The 22,383-nt window shown below is 39.1% G+C and overlaps 5 protein-coding genes across 5 annotated transcripts; 2 read left to right on the top strand and 3 right to left on the bottom strand.

Moving 5' to 3' along the window:
- Window positions 1-8,855: 8,855 nt before the first annotated feature.
- MESR6 (misexpression suppressor of ras 6) lies at window positions 8,856-11,336 on the top strand. Its single transcript, XM_036815478.3, has 2 exons — window positions 8,856-9,572; window positions 10,228-11,336. The coding sequence occupies exons 1-2, from the start codon at window positions 9,029-9,031 to the stop codon at window positions 11,127-11,129; spliced, it is 1,446 nt and encodes a 481-aa protein (XP_036671373.3). The 5' UTR covers window positions 8,856-9,028; the 3' UTR covers window positions 11,130-11,336.
- An 88-nt stretch (window positions 11,337-11,424) lies between these two features.
- CNPYb (protein canopy b) lies at window positions 11,425-12,589 on the bottom strand. The gene has a single exon (XM_017089090.4). The coding sequence runs from the start codon at window positions 12,512-12,514 to the stop codon at window positions 11,849-11,851; it is 666 nt and encodes a 221-aa protein (XP_016944579.4). The 5' UTR covers window positions 12,515-12,589; the 3' UTR covers window positions 11,425-11,848.
- Window positions 12,590-13,065: 476 nt separating this feature from the next.
- Window positions 13,066-14,135, bottom strand: Naxd (NAD(P)HX dehydratase). The gene is made up of 2 exons (XM_036816597.3): window positions 13,758-14,135; window positions 13,066-13,695 (listed from the first exon to the last, which is right to left on the bottom strand). The coding sequence occupies exons 1-2, from the start codon at window positions 14,082-14,084 to the stop codon at window positions 13,120-13,122; spliced, it is 903 nt and encodes a 300-aa protein (XP_036672492.3). The 5' UTR covers window positions 14,085-14,135; the 3' UTR covers window positions 13,066-13,119.
- Window positions 14,136-14,580: 445 nt separating this feature from the next.
- Window positions 14,581-15,703, top strand: LOC118877540 (uncharacterized). The gene is made up of 2 exons (XM_036816596.3): window positions 14,581-14,783; window positions 14,839-15,703. Exons 1-2 carry the CDS (start codon window positions 14,736-14,738, stop codon window positions 15,598-15,600), a joined length of 810 nt encoding a protein of 269 aa, XP_036672491.3. The 5' UTR covers window positions 14,581-14,735; the 3' UTR covers window positions 15,601-15,703.
- On the bottom strand, window positions 15,638-16,786 carry Gem2 (Gemin 2). Its single transcript, XM_017089082.4, has 2 exons — window positions 16,536-16,786; window positions 15,638-16,482 (listed from the first exon to the last, which is right to left on the bottom strand). The coding sequence occupies exons 1-2, from the start codon at window positions 16,749-16,751 to the stop codon at window positions 15,961-15,963; spliced, it is 738 nt and encodes a 245-aa protein (XP_016944571.4). The 5' UTR covers window positions 16,752-16,786; the 3' UTR covers window positions 15,638-15,960.
- Between the last annotated feature and the right edge of the window lie 5,597 nt (window positions 16,787-22,383).

A 22,383-nucleotide genomic window follows, 5' to 3' on the forward strand; every position in this document is an offset into this window, starting at 1 on the left:
ATAAATATTAATTTATATATGTACGTAATATTTATATGACATAGACAACATCCGAAGAATCGAATATAAAACAAAATTCGGATAACACCATAATGGATTATTAACTTATTATAACAAAAAAAAAATTTTTTTTTTATTTTTTCATTAGTATTTTATGAAAAGCAAATCATGAATCCATAAATTTACTAATTCTGCAATTAATTGTAAGTTAAATTAATCCTAGCAATTATACAAACACAAACCTTCTTTGGTCGGACAACATTTTTTTTAAACCTTTAATTTATTTAAATTGTGATGATTGGGATATACGCTCATGGCATATTTAAAATAAACTAAGCAAATTAAATAAGAACTCTAAGAAAATGTCTTAAACATTTTATATGACTAAAAATAAAATATTAAATTAAATTAAATTCGATATTTTGATGTTATTTGGTGTTGCACTTATACCCTATAAATACGTTATTCCCAACTGGGATAGCATTTCGAATTTCTCACCTGCCTTTTACCAACTCTCTACCGCACTCTCTCTCTCTCTCTCTCTGTCTCTCTCTCTCTTTGGTGCTTTGACTATTTCTCCACGCTGCATACGCTCACAAAGTTTTGTGTAAAGTTCATTGATATTTTTGTGCAGTGGTGTGCGTGCGGCAAGTAAAATGCGTGTGTTCGTGTTGATTCATTGAATTCGCCAGCCAAACTAGCTCTCGCTCTCTCACTACCACCCACCCCAACTCCCCCCTCCCGCTTGCTTCAACTGTATGATTACTCTCTTTTTTGCGAGAGCGCAGTTTATATTTCACTCCACATGAATGCAAAAGTTAATGGGCCACTAATTTATAAAGATAAGAAATTATGGAAACCAGAAGAAACAGAATCATCAATGAAGTTGCTCTCTTCTCTACAACGAAAGCTCCTGCGAATATTCTCCCCTAAGCTGCCGTTATTTTGGAGACTCCGCAAAATGTTTAATTTTATAACCATGACCCTGATATTTACACCCAAAAAGAAGGACCTCACACAAGGATATTCGAATGTATATGCATACACACACAGAAATCGCATGGAAGGACAATTTCAAGGATATGCGGCGCGTGCAAAAATTTCTCCACAAACAACAAAACTCTCTGCTGCGCCTGCGTTGCAACAGCTTTATATACAAACATATACCCAATATACCGCTAGGTAAGGCCCAGCACAACGTGCTCTTATATACGAAGCAACGACTTTCGAGCAAAATTTTCATGAATGAAAGTCCCACACAGCGGCGAAAACCGCTGGAGAAACAAAGAAAGAAAGCCAGACAGAGACGGAGATAGGCAGGGAAGGAAAGAAATGGCAATACGCAATCTGTGCTCAGCCCACGCACTTTGGCGTTGCCTTGCTCACTTTCGGCTTCTGGCAAGGTTGCGGCTGGGGACGCGGGTCTTGAGATTCAGGCGTCGTAATTCCCCAGGACCCTAGTCCGCTTTTGGCCCTGGCGCGTGGGAGGCTAACAGCTCGTCTGCAGCGGTAATGGAAAAGAAGCACTGAAAGATCCGGATGCTACTTCATAATTTTCCTATCTGAACTTAGGTTTTTTCTAATGCTATCAGTGTTTAAACTTTTAAAAGAAGTAGTATTTTCATGTTAAATAATAACTAGGTAGATTTTTTCATTCATTTTCTTATCTCTTACCGATACCTTTACCTTTCATTTTGTTATATTTCTTTTGCATTTTTTACCCTTACCGTGAAAGTACAACAAATATTGAAAAATTTAATCAAACTAAGATTGTGTGGCATTTCACTGGGCGTTAAAAACAAGTAGAACTCTGAAAAGGAGGTTTAGGGCAGTTATAGTAAAGAAGCCGTTCTACGCGAATTTCGAAAAATAAAACAAGGTATCCTAACAAATAGGAAAAACAGGATTTAAAGTTATATGTACCTCTTATCAATACCTTTATAAATAAGTCTGCTATATGTATCTATCTAAAATTTTAACTTTCACTGCACCACTAAGTATTACTTCGTACAAATTTAAAGATAATTATAATTTTCCTCAGTGTCGTACTCAAGTATGTCGGAATTTCAAGTAAGCACCTGGATAGCTCACTTCAAAAGGCTGCTCAATGGCTTGTCCCTGAGTGTCTTGGTGCTGGCCTTGGCATTGCTTGTATTTCTGCCAGTGTAGAATTCAAGGTCAGTACTTGGGGCTCCATTTTTCGATAGCACAAGTTCAAAGTCTAAATCCAGGCAAAAGGGAATACCCTACCCTTTTCTATAGCTCTATGAATCACTTGACGCATTACCTTTACTATCTGTATCGCAGTGAGTTTCGATTTGAAACTGAAGTATTCAATTAATTTCTTGCACCTCACTTGATACTTCCAAACAGCACAGGTGACGGCATTTGCTTTGATTATCAGACCACTATAATAATCAATATGAGGATGATGACGACCGCACGAGTGTTCAGATATACTTAGTATACACACTCAGTCAGGAGTCAGGGCCTTTTCCGATTTGGATGACTCGTATCAGAGATAAATTCTAGGAAAACGGGAAGTAAATGGTTCATCGTGATGTGCAATGTGCTGAATAAAATAGATTCTTCGTAAGTTTTATGTATTTGAGTTTATACAAATTACAAGTGTTTTTCCACTGATTCCAATGGCTTATCAAGCGAATTAATTTACAATTTCATCAGCAATGGCTGCATTACGAAAGTAGTCCTTTGAATATATTATTTTCTCTGCTGGCCTTATTTATAAATTAAGGGTAAGAGTTTAAACATTAAAAAAAAATTGTTGCAAATTAGACTTAGTCCAGAAATGCATATACTAAAGGCTAACGATCTTATCTTGTTGCATTGAGAAAGTTAACTTTTTCTATACTATTCATTGACTGAAACGATGTCAATGAAAAATGTATACTTATTTTTTCAGCAAAATAACTTTTTTGTAACCCAGTAGAAACCGCCCAACAGAATTCTCCCACACTACTTCTGCATTCTGCTTTACTGACCTAAAACAACTGAAATGGGATTAAGAATTGGCGCGTCCGCTTATCGCCCATTCATATTTCCGTTCCGCCTGATCAGAAATACTTGTCGTACACTCACACGCTTACCCGCACTCGTATTTGGGTATAAAACCAGCCCACATCGATGTCCAGCCCCCAGAGTTCCGTTCCGCGAGATCTCTGTGAATCACTCGCCCATTTGAGCAGCGGATGTCGGTGGGCGCCACGGGTCTCGACAACCGACGATCGACGTGCGTTTGACGTTTGACCAGACCAATAACGCTGATATATCTCACAGCTTCCCTAAATACAAAAATTCTCGCTGCCTTTCCATTCGTATTCTTTGAAATTCAAGGCACTTTGATGACGTTGTTCCAGACAAGTGTTGTTGAAAATTAGTAGCTAGACTGGAAAACAAATAGTGAACCATTTGCGCAAAAAAAATTGTTGGACAGGGCTTTAAAGTTTAAACTGCAGATTAAATGAGTAAATTTTTATAATACTCCGTTCAAGCTAGAATACGTGTCGTATACGCAATTATTATACCCTTTACTCGTTTAGTAAAAGGTTATACTAGATTTGTCTGAAAGTATGTAACAGGTAAAATGATGCGTTTCCGACCCCAAAAAGTATATATAATATTAATCAGGATCACGAGCTGAGTCGATCTAGCCGTGTCCGTTTGTCTGTCCGTCCGTCCGTTGAACGCTAAGATCTCGAAAACCATAAAATCTAGAAAGTTAGGACTTGGCATTCTAACCCCCATGACGCTAAAACCTGTCAAGCCCCACATTTTTTTATACTTTTTCATAATTTAAATTAGACGTTGTTCTTATTATCAATACCCATCTACATGCCAATAAATATTCAAATCGGACCATTCATAAAAAAGGACCAAAAAATAACAAATAGTTAGAAAATTCAATAGATGGGCTGTTCACGAGATTTTACTAACACATGCCTTGAAACCTAGCAATGGTGTTAAAGGAATGTTAATGAACGATAGGTGGCGCTTTTGTGTGGTTTGCAACCTCAAACTCTTTTTGGCTGAGTAACGGGTTTTTGATAGTCGAGCCCATCGACTATAGAGTTTTCTCTTGTTGTGATTATATTGGAGCAGTATTTGGGAGACCCCTATGGTTCGAGTCATAAAAACTAAGGAATATATCTAAAAGATTTAAAAACCCAAGTTTTCTAAGAAATTTTCTATTTTAAATTTAATTTAATTGTCTTGATGCATTAAAATTTAATTTGGTTGTGTACGTAAAACTGTTAGATGTTACTGTTTAGGTGAGGTACATTTTAGACTTTCTTTTTCAAATGACAATCGGTAACTTATAAACAAAAAAGTTTTCAAGTTTATAACACCATATCAAGAGAAAAGAGTCAGCAGGAAGAAGCCACAAATTCGCTAAAAAGTCAGAACTTTTCCAGATGTTAAAAGAAGAAAGGAAGACGAGGGGGCAACAGATGTGAAACAATCATTTGGCTTTGGGCGCCCACGCGGCAAAAGTTGCGATTGATACGAAACAAACTGCGACCTGACCAAGTGAATGACTATTCAGCGAATTGAAATTCGAATGACGTTGGTTGTACTCACTTTGGGATTGGTTCTGTTTGGGCCCTGACTCACTTCCCTTTGACCATTTCACTCAGCTCACGGTGGCTTAAACAGCAGCCTGTGCCACGTGTTCCTTTCGAAGGGAAAGTAAAATAAAATAAAACAAAATACAGGGCGGAAGGGAAAAGGAGCAGCACCTACGCCAGATTCAAAATCCTTTTGACGTCATTCGGCGACGGCTCAATGCGTTTTCTGCATTTGGTTTTATTGTGGAATAATAATTCTGTAAAATTCAAAAGCCTTTGTCATTATCTCTAAATGGAATTCATGAATACGGTCAATAAATTATAATTTTTGTGCTTAAATTTTCAATATGTGTTTCCTTGTTTAAATAGTTTTAGAATTTTAGAAATTAGTTTAAAATTAAAATTAGATTAAATTTATTAAACTTGAGTAGGTGTACAACTATTTCATATTTGTATGCTATTTTGCTAGCAACAGCGATAAATAATTATTTGGTGATTTAGAGGCTAAGAACTTATTTCTGTGGTGGTGTTATGATTATGACATCCTCGTTTTGTCCTTTTTCGGCGTTGACTTTACGAGATGGTATTTTTAAACTGGAGCATTCGAGAGGCGAAATTCCTGTCAGCTCGCCCGCTTCTTTTCGCCATCATCGGCGTCGTTGTCATCGCCCGTCCATCCCTCTTCAATTGAAACGGCGGAGGGGCTAACGAAGGTTAATGCGGCGCAGTGTTTGACCTTAAGGGTCAAGCTGGAGGCAAATTAATTGCGGGAATTGGGTGAGACTGCTAGAGAAAGCGCGGAGCTGCTGTAATTGATACAAAAACAAAAATGAAAGCCAAATTGCAGCCAATTGATTCAATCAAATGCGGAGTTAAGGGGCCGATGCTCTCGAAGTTGGCACTTCCGTTGAATTATCGGGAATGGGGATATCCCCCGACCAGAAATAATTTCCCATTCACGTTCTTTCGAATTTTTTCTGAGTGTGCAATGAGCTGGCAGGCTCGTTAATTATGTTGACGCAAGTAATTTGTAAAGCAAATATAGAGCTACGGGGTTTCTTCTAACTCACTCGCCTACCTAACTATTCACAGAAAAAATAAAGCTAACGATTTCTTTTGATAATCTGATTTCGATTTCATTGTTGTTTTGCTCAAATTGGTATAACATAGCCCTAATTGAATTATTAATAATGTCAAGTTCTTAATTAAGTAAATAATTAACGTTCCAAGAATGTTGTATTTTTTAAATTATCTTAAATGATCTTATATTTTTGACTTAATTAAAAGTTAAAAGAAATAATCCATGGGTGAGTGAAGTTCTTTCTTAAAAGTAAAAATAAATAATCCATGGGTGGGTGAAGTGAAGTTTATCAAAAAATTAAGAAAACAACTTTCGCAATAAACCAAATCTTTAATAATTTTAAAGATTTTTCCTATATCAACTGATTTTCCATTTCGTTGATTGTGCAACATTTATTTTGCTTAAATGTTCTAATATTAAAATTGCAATATAATGACGATTTAAGCAAATGCAACCAGGGGATAAAGAATTCATTCAAAAAGGTCTTAACGCTAACCCAATTGATTAATATATTATGGTAGTACTGATTTTACGTGACAACGTGGGGTTCTGAGAACGCCATTGAGGGTGTCGCGGCCCACGCAATCACTTGGCCAAAAAGATGGTAATAAAAGAAGGGTGTCGCTGTATACGAAGGGACTCCCACAAATGTCTATATACAGTTATATTTCTGATAACGCTCGACGGCGGAAATACTGCACGCCAACGCCCGAGCAGCGCAGTCCTCGCTTTTCCAGACCACCAAGCCGCCATTCATTTCCACCAGCTGCAAAAGGCGAAAAAAGACGGCCGCAGACACAGATACAAGTCACAGTCGCAAACTCACAGATACACACTGTGGCAGCATTTTACGCATTCCAATCAGCCATGTGGGCGTCCGATTCCCCGCTGCAAAAAGTCCGACAGCGAAAAAATATCTCCACAAAGATATATGTACAACGTACTTACATGTATAAAATAAAATCTTATGAATGAAAAGCTTCTGGGAAGCGTGGGCGGAGCGCTGGGCCAGCTTTTTGCGGGCTGAAAGCTCCGAAGCCACCTCTTCTCACCGAGTCTCAATAGCAATCGCATTATGCCAAGCGTCCAAGCCTCGGATACACACGGAATATTGATTGGACTTGGACGCAAAGTCTCCAAATGTGAAGTAACCTTGAAATGTGGGTGGCTCTTGGGCAGAAGTCGTTGTGGAGGTCGGGGTTCGGGGGTCGGGGGCCGTCGGAGTGTGAGATGTGTGGATTGCGGATTGTAAAGAGCTTGTGTGGGCTGAGCTTATAAAGTGCTGTTTAATTAATGAACTGCTCTTCGAAAGATTGGTTTCAGGAACCGGAAAATTCAAATATTTTCTTTTCAAAGGTTTGGTCTAAAATAAAGGGTCGGTACAGTTGAAATACCTCAACTACCAGGTACCATTTTGACCATTTTGTAAATAAGCATACCTTCCTATCAGATGCGTTATTTGTTGGAAAGGCTTACCAATTTAGAAAAAAAGCGTCCGCTTTTGAAATCTTATTTCTTTAGCTCTTATGGTTTGTAAGATCCCGACGAATTAAATTGGATTGGAGACTGGCCACGTAGTGACGAAGCGCACCAAAAGGTGACAACTATTTATAGACGCAGAATTGAAAATTTCCAGTGAAGGTCCAACTTACCGAGTGATACACCAATCGAAAGGTATCACAAAAAATAAAATTATTACTTAACAAGTTCATAAAACTGAGTTATTTTTTAATTCTCTTTTTTTTGTCGCATTTAAAATCATTTCTCGTCACAAAAGTTGATATCAGAACTTTTGTATGTTGAGGGTGCGACGTCACTATTTGCTTACCTCGTAATGTTGGTTTTTTTTGGGGACCGTAGAAAAAATTATAATTTTTATTTAAAAAACTCAACAAAATTTTAATTTTATTTAACTAAAAAAAAATTTTTTAGGATATATTTTTGATTTTTTTTAAGCAGATCTTTGATAAGACTCATTTGTGATTTTTGTTCGAAAAAGTCCAAGATAAGAATTGTTATTGATTTGAATTTAAATGTTTCAAAAATAAAAATTATTTGGGTTTTCTATTTTTAAAAATTAAAATAAGTTTCTTCGGCTTATCGCAAAGTTTCAGTCGACCTGCTACAAATGACCCAGCTTTGTATAATAATAGAAAAATTTATTTTGACGAAAAATTCTCAATTTACTTACTAATTTTATATTTTATTGTAATACATGAAGGTTAACTGGTGTATTTATACTTATGTGTATAAATTAGATATTTAATAAATTTAGATGCCACTTTCGCAGTTCTTTTACATGATTTGAACAAACTAACATGACTAGATAAAAGTCGACGGTATATTATGTTTATTTTTGGACAGCAAGAATATTTGTCACGTTCGACATGTCGCGACCGACACCGCTCCAACCGATAAAAAGGTTGGGATGCATTTTCTTATTTTCGAGAAGTCAAATTTTAGATTAGCAAGAAAGTTTTTTGTGAAATGCAAGTTAGACTTAAAGTTCAGAAAGGTTATAGAAACAATTATAGTACTCCAGCAATGCAATTTGGTATACGTACAATGTACATTTTTCATAGTAAGTTTGCATGTACGTACACAAATTCGGTTTAAGCTTAAGACAAATTCTCTCTTTTAGATAACAAAATCTTCAATACAATATTTTTAAATTATGATGAAAAAGTACGGACTATAAATATGTTTAATAGCCGAAGGAAAAGAATAAAAAATAAAACATGTTTTCAAATTTAGCTGTCACACCGGTCCTAGCAACGATACTTTTATGCAAATATCGATAGTTAGTTATAAGTAGTATGACTGCATTTCAAAATAACCATATTTGTAGTGCATCAAATAACATTCTCTAAGTTTACTACCGTAAAAGATGTGTAATTCGTGTTTATTGTTATGAACTTACCAACATTTTTGATAATTCAATTCAAGACAACCCCTTTTTGACGGTAGCCAACCTTTTTTTGGGATTAAGTGCACTGCGCCTTTTTGGGCACACTGTTAAACAGCTGTTTTCTTTTCGGATTTGGCGACGTAAAAAACGTAAGCCACGGTAAGTCAGTAAAAAAGGGAGATGCAAGATCTGCTCTGTGAGAGTAAAAATACGCTCAGCTCGGTGGCCGCTCTGCCGGCGTCGCTGTCGAAAAACCGAAATTCGAAGTTCCAATTCGTTCCGCAACAAAGTGCACAGCGCATTTGGGCACACTGTCAAACAGCTGTTTTCTTGGTCAAAGAAAGAAAAGACCCTAAAAGATTAAATACAAAAGAAATTAAGTCTGCTCACTGTGAAAGTATTCGAGGAGCGTGCTCAGTACCAAGGCAAATAAACCAAGAAATCCCGGGCGATATGGAATCGGATACGCTGGATAAGGAGAGCGCTGCGGCGGCCCTGAAAAAGCTATCGCAAAGTGAAAGTCCCGAAAGTACGAAGAAATGGGTGCCGAATGTGGTCGAAGGGGAGGGGGAGGTGGAGGAGGCGCCGCCAACAAAGAGACAAAAGACTGCAGACGAAAAGGAGGAGAATCTGGAGGAAGACGCCGAGAGCGAGGACAGCGAAGATTTGGATGATGAAGCGGACGATGATGACGAGGAGGAGGTTCCCCTTCTAGTTCCCGCCCGGGGAATTCCACAAAGTATCGCCCAAAACAGTCTGAGGAAATTCCAGCGCATCCCCGTCTTTATCGTCGACTATCACAACGATGTACTGGAGTTCATCTACCGCTGCCTGGCCACCCGTCACCTTCCCCTGGCGAACAACACCATCGTCCACTTCGATTCCCATCCGGATCTGGTCATTCCCCGACATATAGCCGCCAGTGCGACGTACGAGAAGGAAACCATGCTCAACGAGCTGACCATCGAGAACTGGATCATGCCCACTCTATATGCAGGTGAGTGATCTTTGGGCGATTGGAGAGACGCATTTCTTATAAGACTCCCTAATTGTTTGAAAAGTTGATGTATACAGTTGCGGTCGAATTAAAAGTAGTGGGCCACATGAAATGATGCATCACTTTTCTTTACAGGTATATTAAAAGGAATTCAAAGCATTCAAAGTTCATTTCAATTCACTGCTCAACAGAAAATATAAAAACTTATATTTTTCTAACGTGACTTGTAAACTATTTTCATTTTCCCTTTCAAAAAGTAAGAAAACTACTATTTTTGGCCGCAGCTGTAAGTAATGTAGGATGACAACTAATTAGACCTACTGATTCTATTTTTCGATTCAAATGTAATAAGAACAATCATAATAAGAGCTATAAATAGTGATTCTAAATTTAGTTTCCCAGTCTCGGATAACTAATATTAACAATACGAGTAAAACAATATGGTATAAGCTAGAAATACCTTTATTTAGTAAAGCAAAATTTATACATTATTACCTATTTCAACCTATTTTATGCATTAAAAAGATTGCACGAATACTTCTATAGCCTGACAACTGTACCGTATTCTGAGCACCTACTATTTTTTTTATAAGTATTCTACATTTAAATGTTTTTATAAAACCACAACTGATCAAAATGTCTTACATTCGTTTAGGTCATTTCAACCGAGTGGTGTGGCTGAAGAACTCGTGGTGCCAGCAGCTGCCCAATGGCAGACACGACTTCAAAGTTGGCCAAAAGGACGACCGCATTGGAGTAGACTGCCCACTCGACTACTTCATAGCCGATGGCAACTACTGTACTACCGAGGATCTCCAGGATCGGAAGAGCGTAGAGCTGCAGGTCCACGATGCAGACAACGAAAGCCTCAATCCCAACGACTTCTTAACGGACAGCGACTCCAAGGGATTTGTTTTGGATATAGACCTTGATTTCTTCAGCACCTCCAACCCATTCTTAGAGATCTACAAGGATGCTGATTGCTACAATCAGCTGAAGGAGATCTTCCATTTCGAAAGCGTGGAAAAGGTGAAAAAGTCTGGTACTGCTACTATAGCCGATTATTTGGCCACAGCGGACAAGAGGCAGGCTCAATTGGACGCCCTGAAGACGATCTTCTGGCACTTGGAGGAGGAGCGCAATTTCGAGGGACTGGACAAACCGGATGAGACTGTGGTTACTCCTGAAGTCTATGCTAGGATTGTAAAGCTTGCCGAACAGCTGCAGGAAAAGTATCCAGACGATGAAATCGACTGGCATTTGATATTCGATTCGGGTAGCACCACCGACAATAATGGCTTGCCCCATCACATCAGCACCTCCGAAGAATTGGAGACGTACTTTGCTAACTTCAAGAGATTTTTAGAACGACTACCATTTCCTCCAGTTGCGATTACGATGGCCCATTCTGCACAGGACGATTATTGTCCCCAGGATCAGGTGGCATTTATCGAGGAACGCGTTTTGCGGCTGCTACGGGAGGTTTTTGGCGATAGACTGCATGAGAAACCTATTCTGCACTATATGGACGATCCTTGGGATGTGATGAAGCTCTAAGCTGATAAATATCTAAGGGGTTTTCGCACCCGCCATCTCGAAATAGTTTTAGACTTTACAAAACTCGTTTGGGTGGAAAAAACCTATAATTAGGAGATCCCTGTAGCGATTTCTAACTAGAACTCAAAGATGAAAAATCCAATTACAATTATAACAATATTTTTTACTTTTAAATATACGCAACGTATTTATTACCAACACCTAAAATACATTTTATTTATTTAAGAAAGTGAAGCTCTGAAACTGAGACGGAGAAACCAAAAACTCTTCCCAAGAAAAAAACCACTTACAATAATTATTTTGCAATTATTTATTATATTTTAAAGTAAATACTAAGTTTTTGATACAAATTCACTGACACGAGGAAAATCGTTGATTCGATGCCGGAGGTTGCCGGGAAATGCTTGAAATCTCAAATATAAATTTGGTAAGGAGTAAACACCTGGCCTTTCTGGCGGTGGTTTGAGCAGGCCACCTCATTGAGGGCAGTCAACTCTTAATTGTCGGCCCCAATTCGTGGCCAAAATCAATAAGCCAATGGCCAGGCCAAACTGTCAGTAACGTTTTGTGGCTCAGTCGTTGTGGAAGGATTTTACAAATAAAATTGAGAAACAGTGAGTTTACTTAAACTAATTAAACACTTTTAGCTTTGATCAGTGGAAAATACTAAAGTTCACCTACTTTTCACGATACAAAATAATAACAGGGTACGAATTCCTTCACAGCTCCTCCTTTTCGCCCTTGGGTTTTCCCTTTTTCGCTTTTTTCGCCTCTGGTGGGGCCAGTTGCTCCTTGAGACATTCTCTTTCTGCCTTTTTCTTGAGGACATGGTCCTCGCAGAGGTGCTTCTTCAGGGATTTCTCTTCCTGGTGCTTGAAGTACCAATCGCTGATGGTTTCCTCGTACTCCTCCAGCAAATTTTCGCACTGTGTCTTCATTTGGGTGACCTCCACTGGAGGCTTGTCCCACAGCTCGTAGGGTATTCCCAGATCCACTTTGACGCCCTTGTCCACAAGACCATGGAGGGTTTGGAAGGTCTGCGACATTCCCTTGGCGAATCTGGTGCTGTCAGAGCGTTCCTTATGGAGATTGTACTCCAGAACCCGCTCGCAAACGTTTTCCAGGGATTCCAGTAGTCGCAACTCGCTCCGGCGATATTCGGTGCGCTTCTTGGGCTTCACATCGTCCACCGAGTATCCTATCTCTATAACGTCGTGGGATTTTCCTGTTTCTCCAAGACGCGCCTCCAGTTCGGTAGCCAGGATTTTGCAGGCCTCGCACCGGTTTGCATAGCGAACTCCCTGTTCCTCTTCGGGGGAATCCCCCCTAGTGAACTGAAAGAGGACTACGAGTCCCAGGATAACAGGAAACCCTTTGAGGAGCATTTTGGCAGAGCGATAAATTCGAAAACAATAATAAATCTGACGTGGAAATGCCGGTCGCGATAAGAACAGTGCTAAAAAACACCCACCATTGAACAGTTGTGGCGGGCTAGCTTTTAAATCGCCAAAACGCGAATTTCTTAACAAAGGTACAATCACATTTTTATAATATCACACATCTTATAAATAATTCTAGTAGGTAATTTAATGTTTTATGTTTTTATTTGTCCTCGTAATAATCTGTTGACGATCATGTTACCAATTTAAAATACAATAACATAATATTTTTAACAGTTTTTTTCAGTGTATAAAACAAGTTCCATAACCACTTTGTACAGCTTTATTGTAACCGAAGTATTTTAACTTTTTTTAATATAATTCTATTAAAGTTCTAAATGCAAATGAAAAACAGTTGTTCTTACGTGACAGAACAGAATTAGTTGCAATTATAACAAAGTAACCCGATCGGAATATAAGGTAACAGATTGGGGTTTAACCCCTTGCTCTCTCTCTGATAATGGTCTTTTTTATATTATTTTTTTAGAAAAAGGAATATCAAAATATTGTTATTTAAAATGTCAGTAATTTTTTCGGTCGTTACATTAAACTTATTGAGAGTCACTTTTTTCAAACTCAGCCTGAAATATTGCGGGTATTTCCTTTACCATATCACTCGCTAGCAAGCTACGTCCTAACTTTTCAAATGCTGCTAGGTTTAACTTCTTCACAAAATAACTAGAGGCACAGGCAGCAATAAGGGCTGGATTTGGCTCATTTGATTGGAGAGACCAGTAGAAAAAGGTTGCCAAGGATCCGGAAAGCAAGTCGCCTTGGCCTCCGCATCTGCGACCTGATCCACCAAGTGGCATTGTGTGAACTTCGTTGGCTTGAGGAATATAAATTTTGTCATTGGCGCCTTTTTCGAGGATAACAACTCCATCGCCAAGCAGGGACATTTTTTGGCGAGCCGCATTGATTTCCTCCCCAAATAGTCTCCGGAACTCCATGACATTTGGTGTGAGTATAACATTGCGCTGTCCACAAATCAAATCGTAGTTATCGTTAAGAAGAAACAGTCCATCGGCGTCAATAACAACTGGTTTTTTAACTTCTAAACAAAGCTTGAGTATGTTTGATGCTGTTTTTAGGATACCGGGTTCCCTACCCAATCCAGGGCCAATAACCTTAAAAGATTCCAAACTTAGAACTTACAAACAATGTAAGGATGTCATATATAAGTACTTACAATCACATGAAGCCGTTCCAACCAGGGGGTTATTTTCTCAACTGCGTCTGCGCAATCCAGTACAGGATGTACGATCAGATCAGGACTGTAGGACTTGATAATTGCTGATGCATTCGAATGGCAAAACACATGCGCCAAGTCAGCTCCAACTCTTAATGATGAAATTGCCGCAAAGTAGGGGGCACCGGTGTACTCCAAGGAACCACCGATTACGCCGATTCGTCCATACTGCCCCTTGTACTTGTTGTTGGACAGTTTGGGCACAACTGTTTTAAACAGTGCCAACAGTTTTGGTAGATGGACAGGTATTTCCGTAATTGCTGACATCCTACAAGTAGTAGTTACCGTTGTTATTTCTTATTTATTATTATTAAGACTAGTGATGAGCGATTTTTCTGGAGTGTGCTATCGTTCGCATTCATATTTTCCTGCTGTGAAAAATAGATGATTCGCACGGGAACACCTAAAAGTTCCTCAACCGAATTAAATTTAAAAATTGAAAAATTCTCTTTAAACGGTTCAGTTAGTTTTCAAAAACAAAAAATTATTACATAAAGTGAATATAAATATTTTAAATATGTAATATAATTTTAGCTTATATACAATTTTTTTAAATATTTTCAATGGCTTAGGCGGTAGCTAAATAAATTATCCTTGTATTTGTATTTAAATGTTTAAACTATTTGTTAATTTATAATTACTCTTGCTTATTTATTTGATTTTTTAATGCTAAAATTACTTCTTCGATTAATCTTTTTATTTTTGTGGAAAATAGCTCCATATCTTCGATTGCTTTTGCTCCAACTCTTGGTTCACGCTATCGCCAAGCAATCGACTTTGAATTTCACTTTTAACCGCTGCCCCGGCAACCAGTGGCTCCAAAACAAAGAACCATGCGCTTGCACCCCATCCCCAAATACCCACAAGTTGGCTCCCTTCCGGCAGTCAAGCCGACTTTCACTTGAAACCAGCAGAGAAATGTCTCACAAAAGATTCTATGTGAAGTTAGACCTTCAACTTCATGCGGTTGGTGGTGGAACCGGTGGGTTTCCTTTGATTTCAACGCTACTTATACTTCCAGCTTACCTGTCCAGGCGTTTGGCTTTGCTCGCACGGTTTTTTGGAGGCCACCGTCAAGACCTTGGGCTACTACTTTCGAACTGGAGCGATGGAGCCGCGGTTTCCTATGCTGTGCCACGACCAATTCACCATGGAGGGATATTTCAAGAGTGTTGGATGCTTGGAGGATATGCACCAGCTGCTGAAAGCTGAGCAGTTGGAGATAACCGTCTGGCAGAACGGTCGACGGCTGGCCTACTTTGTGGGAAGTCTCTCGGACGTGATGCAGCCAACTATTCCTCGATTGAGTTGCGCCCACAGCTCCAATGTCCAGCTGCTGATGAAGGCGACGCCTGCTTTTCCCGGAATCCTGGCACCAAAAGTGGAGCTTTCTGCGCAATTGACCACGCAGGACCGAAGGAGGGGCTGCAGTTGCTCCAGTTTCAGAGAAGAGTCGACACCTCCGGTCAACCGCCACGTGGAGAGCCGGTGTCTGGAGCATTTGGACCAGCGCCGAAAGCAGCAAACCGTGTGCCATGGCAGAAAATCCAATTGTTGCCCCAGTGCAAGCTATGCGGGATGGAGAGGAGCTTCCCCCGAGGAACAGAAACAGCAGGAGCGACGGCTGTCCACCTGTTCGAGCACAACTCAGCTAAGTAGTCTCAGCCAGAGTTCCTCGTTGACGCAGTGCAGCCATTTGTCCAGTTGTAGCAACCCTTTGGATGATCACCACATCAGCTGTGATATCTGTCAAGCCTACAGACGCATGTTTTCTACTTATTAAATAAATTGAAAAGCAATAAATATAATGCCGAGTCATATTTTCCAAGAATGCAAGGTTTTTAACTTACGAGACATTTTATTTAATAAAGTTGTTTGGCGAATTACTTAAGAACAATATGAATAGGCTGATTTCAGTTAGTGACAAAATGTAAACTTATATAGGTTGAATTTCACTTTTAATTTAATTTAATGACTAAAAACAATATCGCTTCAGAATGAAATAGAAAGGGAAATAATAAAGATAATATTAGTTTTGTTGAGTTCAAAAGATGTAACCATAATTAACAAAGTAGCTTCTTGGCTTACTATCCAGTCATTTTGTGCTTATATTAGGGTTTAATGAAATAAAGAATTAAATACCTTAAATGTAATCCTTAAAATCACTCTGTGCAAAGACCTGAACAATGAGGGTTAGTAATAGGTTGTAGGGTGCTGCTCGTTGCACTTCCTCCGCATTCAATTGATTCCTTAAGTGGATGCAGGATCGGGCAATGTAACGAAGGGTGCTGAACACATGGGGCTCCAGGGGCAGATGCAGGCAGACCAAGGTGGCATACAGCCAGCGAGCTAGCCAGACGTCCTGGAGAAGGTCCACCGAGGAGTCGGAGTCCTGCAGCCACTTACTGAGCCTTTCCAGCAGGAGTTCCAGATCGCTTTGGGACAGATGGAGGAGAGTGCTCAGGAGGGGCTGTTGACTACGGCAGAATTCCTGCCACTTGTCCTGGTCCGAGGTCAAAGGGGGTTCCCCGGACTGGTCGTAGTTGTGGTTGACTAGCTCCATGCGAAGGACTAGCACCTGGGAGCGGGCTGCTTGGAAGGATTTCACCTGTTCGGCCCGCCATTCGGGTGTGGGCAGCAGGCACTTAAAGGGCGGCAAGGCGGGCTAATTATATATATAATTAAATAACCCGTCTATAGAGTGTAATTCACACCTACATTATCCAGCATCTCAAAGGTGTTGTTTCCCGCATTATCCCTGATTTTGGGCGATCTTTTGGTCACCACCGCCGGACATCGCTTCCTCTCGTACAACATGTGCATTAGGTACTCCTCTCCGGACTCTGGCGCCTTCTTAGGATCGAAATTGCCATCTGGTTCGCGTATCTCCAAAGCCTGGAGTTGGAAAGTCTGTTCCTCGGGTTCGTGCTGCATGTTTTCCACTGTATTTATTCTAATTTAGAATTATTTCTTGGTAGTAAAAGACGATGCCGCCAAGGAGTGTGGCCGTTTGAGGGGTGGCAAAAATTCCAACTATCGCAAGCTGCAGACGACAGTTTTAGGGTTGCCAGCGTCTTGAAGTTGGAATACGTTAGTTTCAAAATTTGAATCGTTTCAAATAAGTAAAGCATTTTTGTGTTGAATCGCAAGCTAATCGCTCAGTTTCAAAGCTATTCTGAAACAACTTTCACAAGCAGTCAGCAGGTATATATACTAACTATAACCTATAACTCCCATCGGAAAAAAACGCTATTGTCGTCTGCCTCGACTATCAGATACCAGTTAATTTGTTTTAAATTTTAAATGAAATACAAAATCTGCTAAAGAAATCTGCAAAATCTTCAAAAATGTGGGTAAAACAAACTTCCGCTTCTTAAGAACGCGTAGAATCTGTTCGCTTTTCCATACGATTAACGGATATAAAAATCTAGCTTCGTTGTTTCTGATCATATTGGTCGCGTTCAGCAGAACAACATGATTCCTGATCAGTGCTGGAATTCTTACAATAGTTCTGCTGAACGCACATGATTACTAATCATGATGCAAAATTTCTTGCATCATGATCAGTAAAAAATGAGCGTAAAAGTAGAACGCTACCTTTTCGTGATACATGATACATTGCTGCTGGCGTGTAATTAACGTAATTATTAGTACAAAATCATGATGTAAGTTAAATTCTTTACAACTGTTCAGGCCTTTTTGATTTTTATATGTATACATATAAATGCAATTTTAATTAAAAACATTTTTTTATAAAGTGATTGTCAAAACCGTACACTAGGTCCAATTTAAAAAGGCATTTGAAGTGCATAGTGGAGTTTCTCAAGTCAAATGTTTTACTTTTTTACATTCGTTATGTATCATGAGCCAAGCGAACCAGGTTTATTTTATAAAGGTGTACGAATTCACCTTACTTTTGGCCCATTGTAGCCGCAAAATTAAAAATCTGCTTCGAGGATCCCACTTAGCGAGTGATACCTGATCGAAGGCTATCGCAAAACTTAATGGATTGCATAAGAAGACTTTAAGAAAATCACTGGCTTGGGAGAAAGAGCGGTGAAAGTTTAAAAATTAAAAATTATGAAAATTTGAGCTGTTGGTGCTAGTGGGGGTGCACGGTTCAATATTCCTTCTGACAATACGCGTTGAAATCCTCATGAAAATATTTCAAAAAGTATTTTAAGTCGAATGTTAAAACTTTTTTCATCCCAAAATTTGATATTAGAACTTTTGTATGTTAACAACATAGAGAAACGCATGAAATGATATGAGCAGAAAATGTATTGAAATTTTATGCATTCAGGCTGAATTTTTAGTCAACTTTATTGTGTTATCTTAAGTTTTAATTAGTGAGTAAACATTTCTGTTAAAAAGGACATTGCATTTCTCTGAACTTTGCTGAAACAAAGCACTTCGTAAGCTTCTTATGATGAATTACCTTTTACTAACCATCTTGGGCGTAGATTTTTGTCTCAACATTTGAAATTTAATCGCTTCAACCAGAAACAAATTTGATTTTTCTTGAAGCAAAAGACATTGTTATGCAAGCAGCAAGCACGTATATTTTTAATCAACGGCAGGCCGAGACAAAGCGATCTTGGCCATATAACAAAGCCCGATTGTGTGCCATGGCCCGGCAGCCCGTTGTCCCCCCAAACGGCCCAGAACCCCGGCAATAATAGGGCTATAAAAAACGCATTTCATAATTGTCTTACGAGAGTGGGCGGACAGTCGGGACCTGAGACTCAGGCCCGATTTCAGGTTAAGCTTCAGTTCCAGGCTCAGGTGTGTGCGTGTGCGGCCTTTGTGCGGGTTCCTTGGGGCCGTAAAATAGCCCGTAAGGAGCAGGCTGAGCTCAATTAGCTGTCAGTCGCAGGACGAACTTGGACCCGGGAAAATCTCCTCTTATTCGCCCGCCTCGCATTGAATTTGCAAATAGTTGTGCCCGGCACAGTGCTTATTAAGACACCAATTTGAGTGCATGTATTACATTTAAAATTCATTAAAAGAAAGCACAGGGCACATAACACATTAGCCAAGGGCAAATTGAAAAAATGACAGAGGGAGACATATGTTGTCGAATTGAAATTGCAGACATTTCGGCTGCTGCTGTTTGTGATTTTATTTCTGGTACAGAGAAAAAAATATATAACCAAAAAATCTTTAAATATAAAACCAAAAATTATTAAAATCAGTCGATTCATTAAAAAGTTAGAAGCAAATAAAGTGTGCAAGCGGAAACAGCCTATTTAATGCATGCATATATCCATCTCCCTCGCACTACGCTTAGCTGAGTAAGAGGTATCTAATAGTGGAAGCCATCGATTACAGCGTTCTTTCTTGTTTTAAAATATTGTATATAACAATGTTAAATTATTTTTAGTAAATAATTATTTATTTTTTATTGAATTGGTGTAGAATTACGTGTACATAATAGTTACGTTTGTTTATTAAAATATAACCCATTTTAAGATGAGAAAAACATAAAAACAATTTTTAGTTAAGTTAATAAATACTGTGAACATGTTAAAGACCTAATTGACTTTTAAGCTTTTTTTTTACCCTGCAAGTTTTATTAAGGAAATCCTAAAAGAATTGTTAAAAAGCAACAAAAACGGGGAAAGGAAGTATGGAGCCAGAAACATGCGTCGACATCCAGACACTGTGTCGCTTTTCCTTCCTCTCGACCCTCCACTTTTCGATCATTTTTTCCGATTGCGTTGAGGCGGGGAAAACCCACTGCACGCGCTTTTCTTTCAGTTCCTTCCTTGTGCTTTTGCTTTCTGCTGCACTGAAGTTTCGAGTTTCCGACTTAGCTCGTAAAAAAAGCGTATCCGCATTTGTTTTCCTTCCCTTTGCAGTCAGCAAAACTAATTTTCATGGTTGCAGGCCCCACTTTTCCCTCCAATCCTTGGGCCTACGTTTGCATAAAATATGCAACCACAAAAAAATATATGGCCAGGAAAATCTTAACTGGTTATCTGTTTGCTCGAGTGTGTGTGTGACAGTTTTCCAGCTCTGCCTCCACTGCTTTTCCTGTTGGCTGTTTTCCTTTCCCCTTGAAAGTTATTTGCCCGCAACAAATTTTGTGCTGCATGCGCGCCTTTTAACCTTTTCCTGTGTATCTTTAATCATTTTTAATTGAAATGCAAAAGGTCTGCGCAAGGCTTCGGCACAGAAGGTCCTATCTTGTTGTATAACACCATTTCCCCACCCTAATTGGCTGGCGTCCCCGTCCACAAAGGCCTCCTTCATTCAATTTGGCGGATCATCATTTGCAAAATTTGTAGGCAAATTACTTTCATCGTGTGCGTAATTTAAAATTTAAATCTAATTTAGTTTGACCTTTTGCGAAGGCTGCGAAAACGCGATTGGGTTTATTTTCAATAATTCAGGGGTGAACAAATTTAAAACAAACCCGAGACAATGAGCTTAGGTAAATACGTGGAATACGTAAAAACATTATTTTGAAATTAAAAGGAAATAACATTTTAGAAAATTTATTGGAGTTTAAATAGATTGTGTAAACGATTAATTTTACAAGCCAATGGAATGGCAGCCTCGAGAACAAATTAGGAATACAAACTCTTCAGGGCGAACACGGGCCTATAAAATACGCTTGTCAATTATGTGTATTACTAAGAAATAGTCTGATGAACAGACAAACAAAAGTATTTATAGTTGAAAGAGGTTTTGCCACTTAACCCTTGTGGTTCATACACCAATTTGTAGAATGGAATGTTCTGAAATTGATTTAACAGCTAAATGATTTCACATGCTTGACTTGTAAAGATTTGGCCAAGAATCTTGCTGAAGTTTCCCAGCAATCAAAATTTATAGCCCGGATGCACACAAATGTATGCACATATAATTTCCTTCTTTGATTGCATGCATTTATTCCTAGTTCGGAACAAACTCCTCTCGGCCATTCGTTCCCCAAAAAGGCCGAATATATTGCTCTTGCTGAGACCTTAGCAGGCCGACAAAATTTTCAATTCCTGCCCAAGGTCCCCAATCCGAAATCCAAGGACACCCACAGTCAGAGTCAAGGCCTCGACAGATGCTCGCTGCAGCTACAACTCGCATTTGCAACAAGTTTCAACACAAAGGCAGGGGAAATAAAATAAAACAGGTGCATTTGCGGTGGTTCTCAAGGCGGCGGCTCGTGTGTGCTCAACCCCCTTCCTGCACCTCTGAAAAGGTTCACCACCCACCACCCACCTGCTAACTGTTGCCTACCACTTTTCAAATCATCCACATCCGCATGAGCATCCGATGTTCTGGCAACCTTGAGGGCTAAAAATACTCGGCCCAGGCGTATCAAAAGGTACAAATACAACACAGACGGCAGCAGCAGGCACATGTGAAAAATTGGGTATATAGTTGTTATTAACAATCTACTGGGAATCGCTTGTTATTATTGTCATAATGGGTTCGGGAAATATTGAAATATTCTACTTTGAATCCATGCACTTTTTGAGCAGTTATTCTTTATAACACAAAAATATTCCAATTCCTTGGAATATAGTATTCAATATAGTGACCAGATAAGCTAAAATAAAATAAATAAATTAATCTTAATTTATCAATGCTTTTAAATAATTAAATCGTTATAATTAAAGTTTCGCAAGATATTTTTCTAATAATATTAAAAATGATTAAAATGACCAAAACCTTGGGACATTCATTATAGTGACCAGGCAAAATAAAATAAAATACATTGATTAATGACTATTTGGTATTTTAGTACTGAATAATACAAGATTCGTAAAATATTTTTATAAGAGTATTGAAACAAATCAATGCCTAGGAATGTTAAATAAAGTGACCTGGCAAAATTAAATTTGATAAATGTTTTAAACATTATTTAATATAAAAAATAAATGGTTTTAATAACTAAGGCTTCGTAAAGTATTTTTCCCCTGTGCAGCCAAGCAAAAGCTGTTGAAATACTTTTAATGCAACCAAAAGCAGAGCCTTAAAATCGAAAGTCACCATTTCGGACCGCTTCGATGCAGTGAATCGTTTAAAATTTCATTTCAATTATTTGGGCAATTGTTACGCACTCGTTCCCCACTGGTCACACACTGCGTATACGCGATGTGCCATACAAATGCACATATATAAAAGTATATCCGGCCAGGAGCAATCGAAGGTCCTGAAAATTGTATTTACCCTGTTATGGATCCGTCCACAGCCACTGATTCCGTTTTGGGGCTTTTACTTTTGTTTCTCTGCGGTTTGCGTGCTTAATTATGCACCAGACCAGACCCCATCCCCCGAACACCATATGTGTGTATTTGGCAATGGACTCTTCCGGCCCCAGTTCCTTAAATCCTGCCGGGCTTTCGTCAAATGTTCTGGCCCAGTTCTGGCAATCTGTGCCAAATGTCCTTTGCCCTGCCCTCAGTCAGTCACTGTTTTCATTCCATTTCGACTGGCCGTCGGGTTCGCTTTGCCCTTTATGGCTAAATTAGTTGGCAACACACGCACAGAAATGTGGGTGTTACATGCCCATATGGTGGTGTACACTTGCCCTGGAAAATCAAATTTGGCTTGCTTAATT

The sequence above is a fragment of the Drosophila suzukii genome, chromosome 3 (genome assembly GCF_043229965.1).
Source record: "Drosophila suzukii chromosome 3, CBGP_Dsuzu_IsoJpt1.0, whole genome shotgun sequence".
Lineage (NCBI taxonomy): Eukaryota > Metazoa > Arthropoda > Insecta > Diptera > Drosophilidae > Drosophila > Drosophila suzukii.

Coding starts and splice junctions, on each gene's coding strand:
- MESR6 (XM_036815478.3), top strand. CDS start 9,029: ATGGAATCGGATACGCTGGATAAGGAGAGCGCTGCGGCGGCCCTGAAA. Junction 9,573..10,227: donor CATGCCCACTCTATATGCAG/GTGAGTGATCTT, acceptor ACATTCGTTTAG/GTCATTTCAACCGAGTGGTG.
- CNPYb (XM_017089090.4), bottom strand. CDS start 12,514: ATGCTCCTCAAAGGGTTTCCTGTTATCCTGGGACTCGTAGTCCTCTTT.
- Naxd (XM_036816597.3), bottom strand. CDS start 14,084: ATGTCAGCAATTACGGAAATACCTGTCCATCTACCAAAACTGTTGGCA. Junction 13,696..13,757: donor TGGAACGGCTTCATGTGATT/GTAAGTACTTAT, acceptor GAATCTTTTAAG/GTTATTGGCCCTGGATTGGG.
- LOC118877540 (XM_036816596.3), top strand. CDS start 14,736: ATGTCTCACAAAAGATTCTATGTGAAGTTAGACCTTCAACTTCATGCG. Junction 14,784..14,838: donor TAGACCTTCAACTTCATGCG/GTTGGTGGTGGA, acceptor TTATACTTCCAG/CTTACCTGTCCAGGCGTTTG.
- Gem2 (XM_017089082.4), bottom strand. CDS start 16,751: ATGCAGCACGAACCCGAGGAACAGACTTTCCAACTCCAGGCTTTGGAG. Junction 16,483..16,535: donor CCTTTGAGATGCTGGATAAT/GTAGGTGTGAAT, acceptor ATATATAATTAG/CCCGCCTTGCCGCCCTTTAA.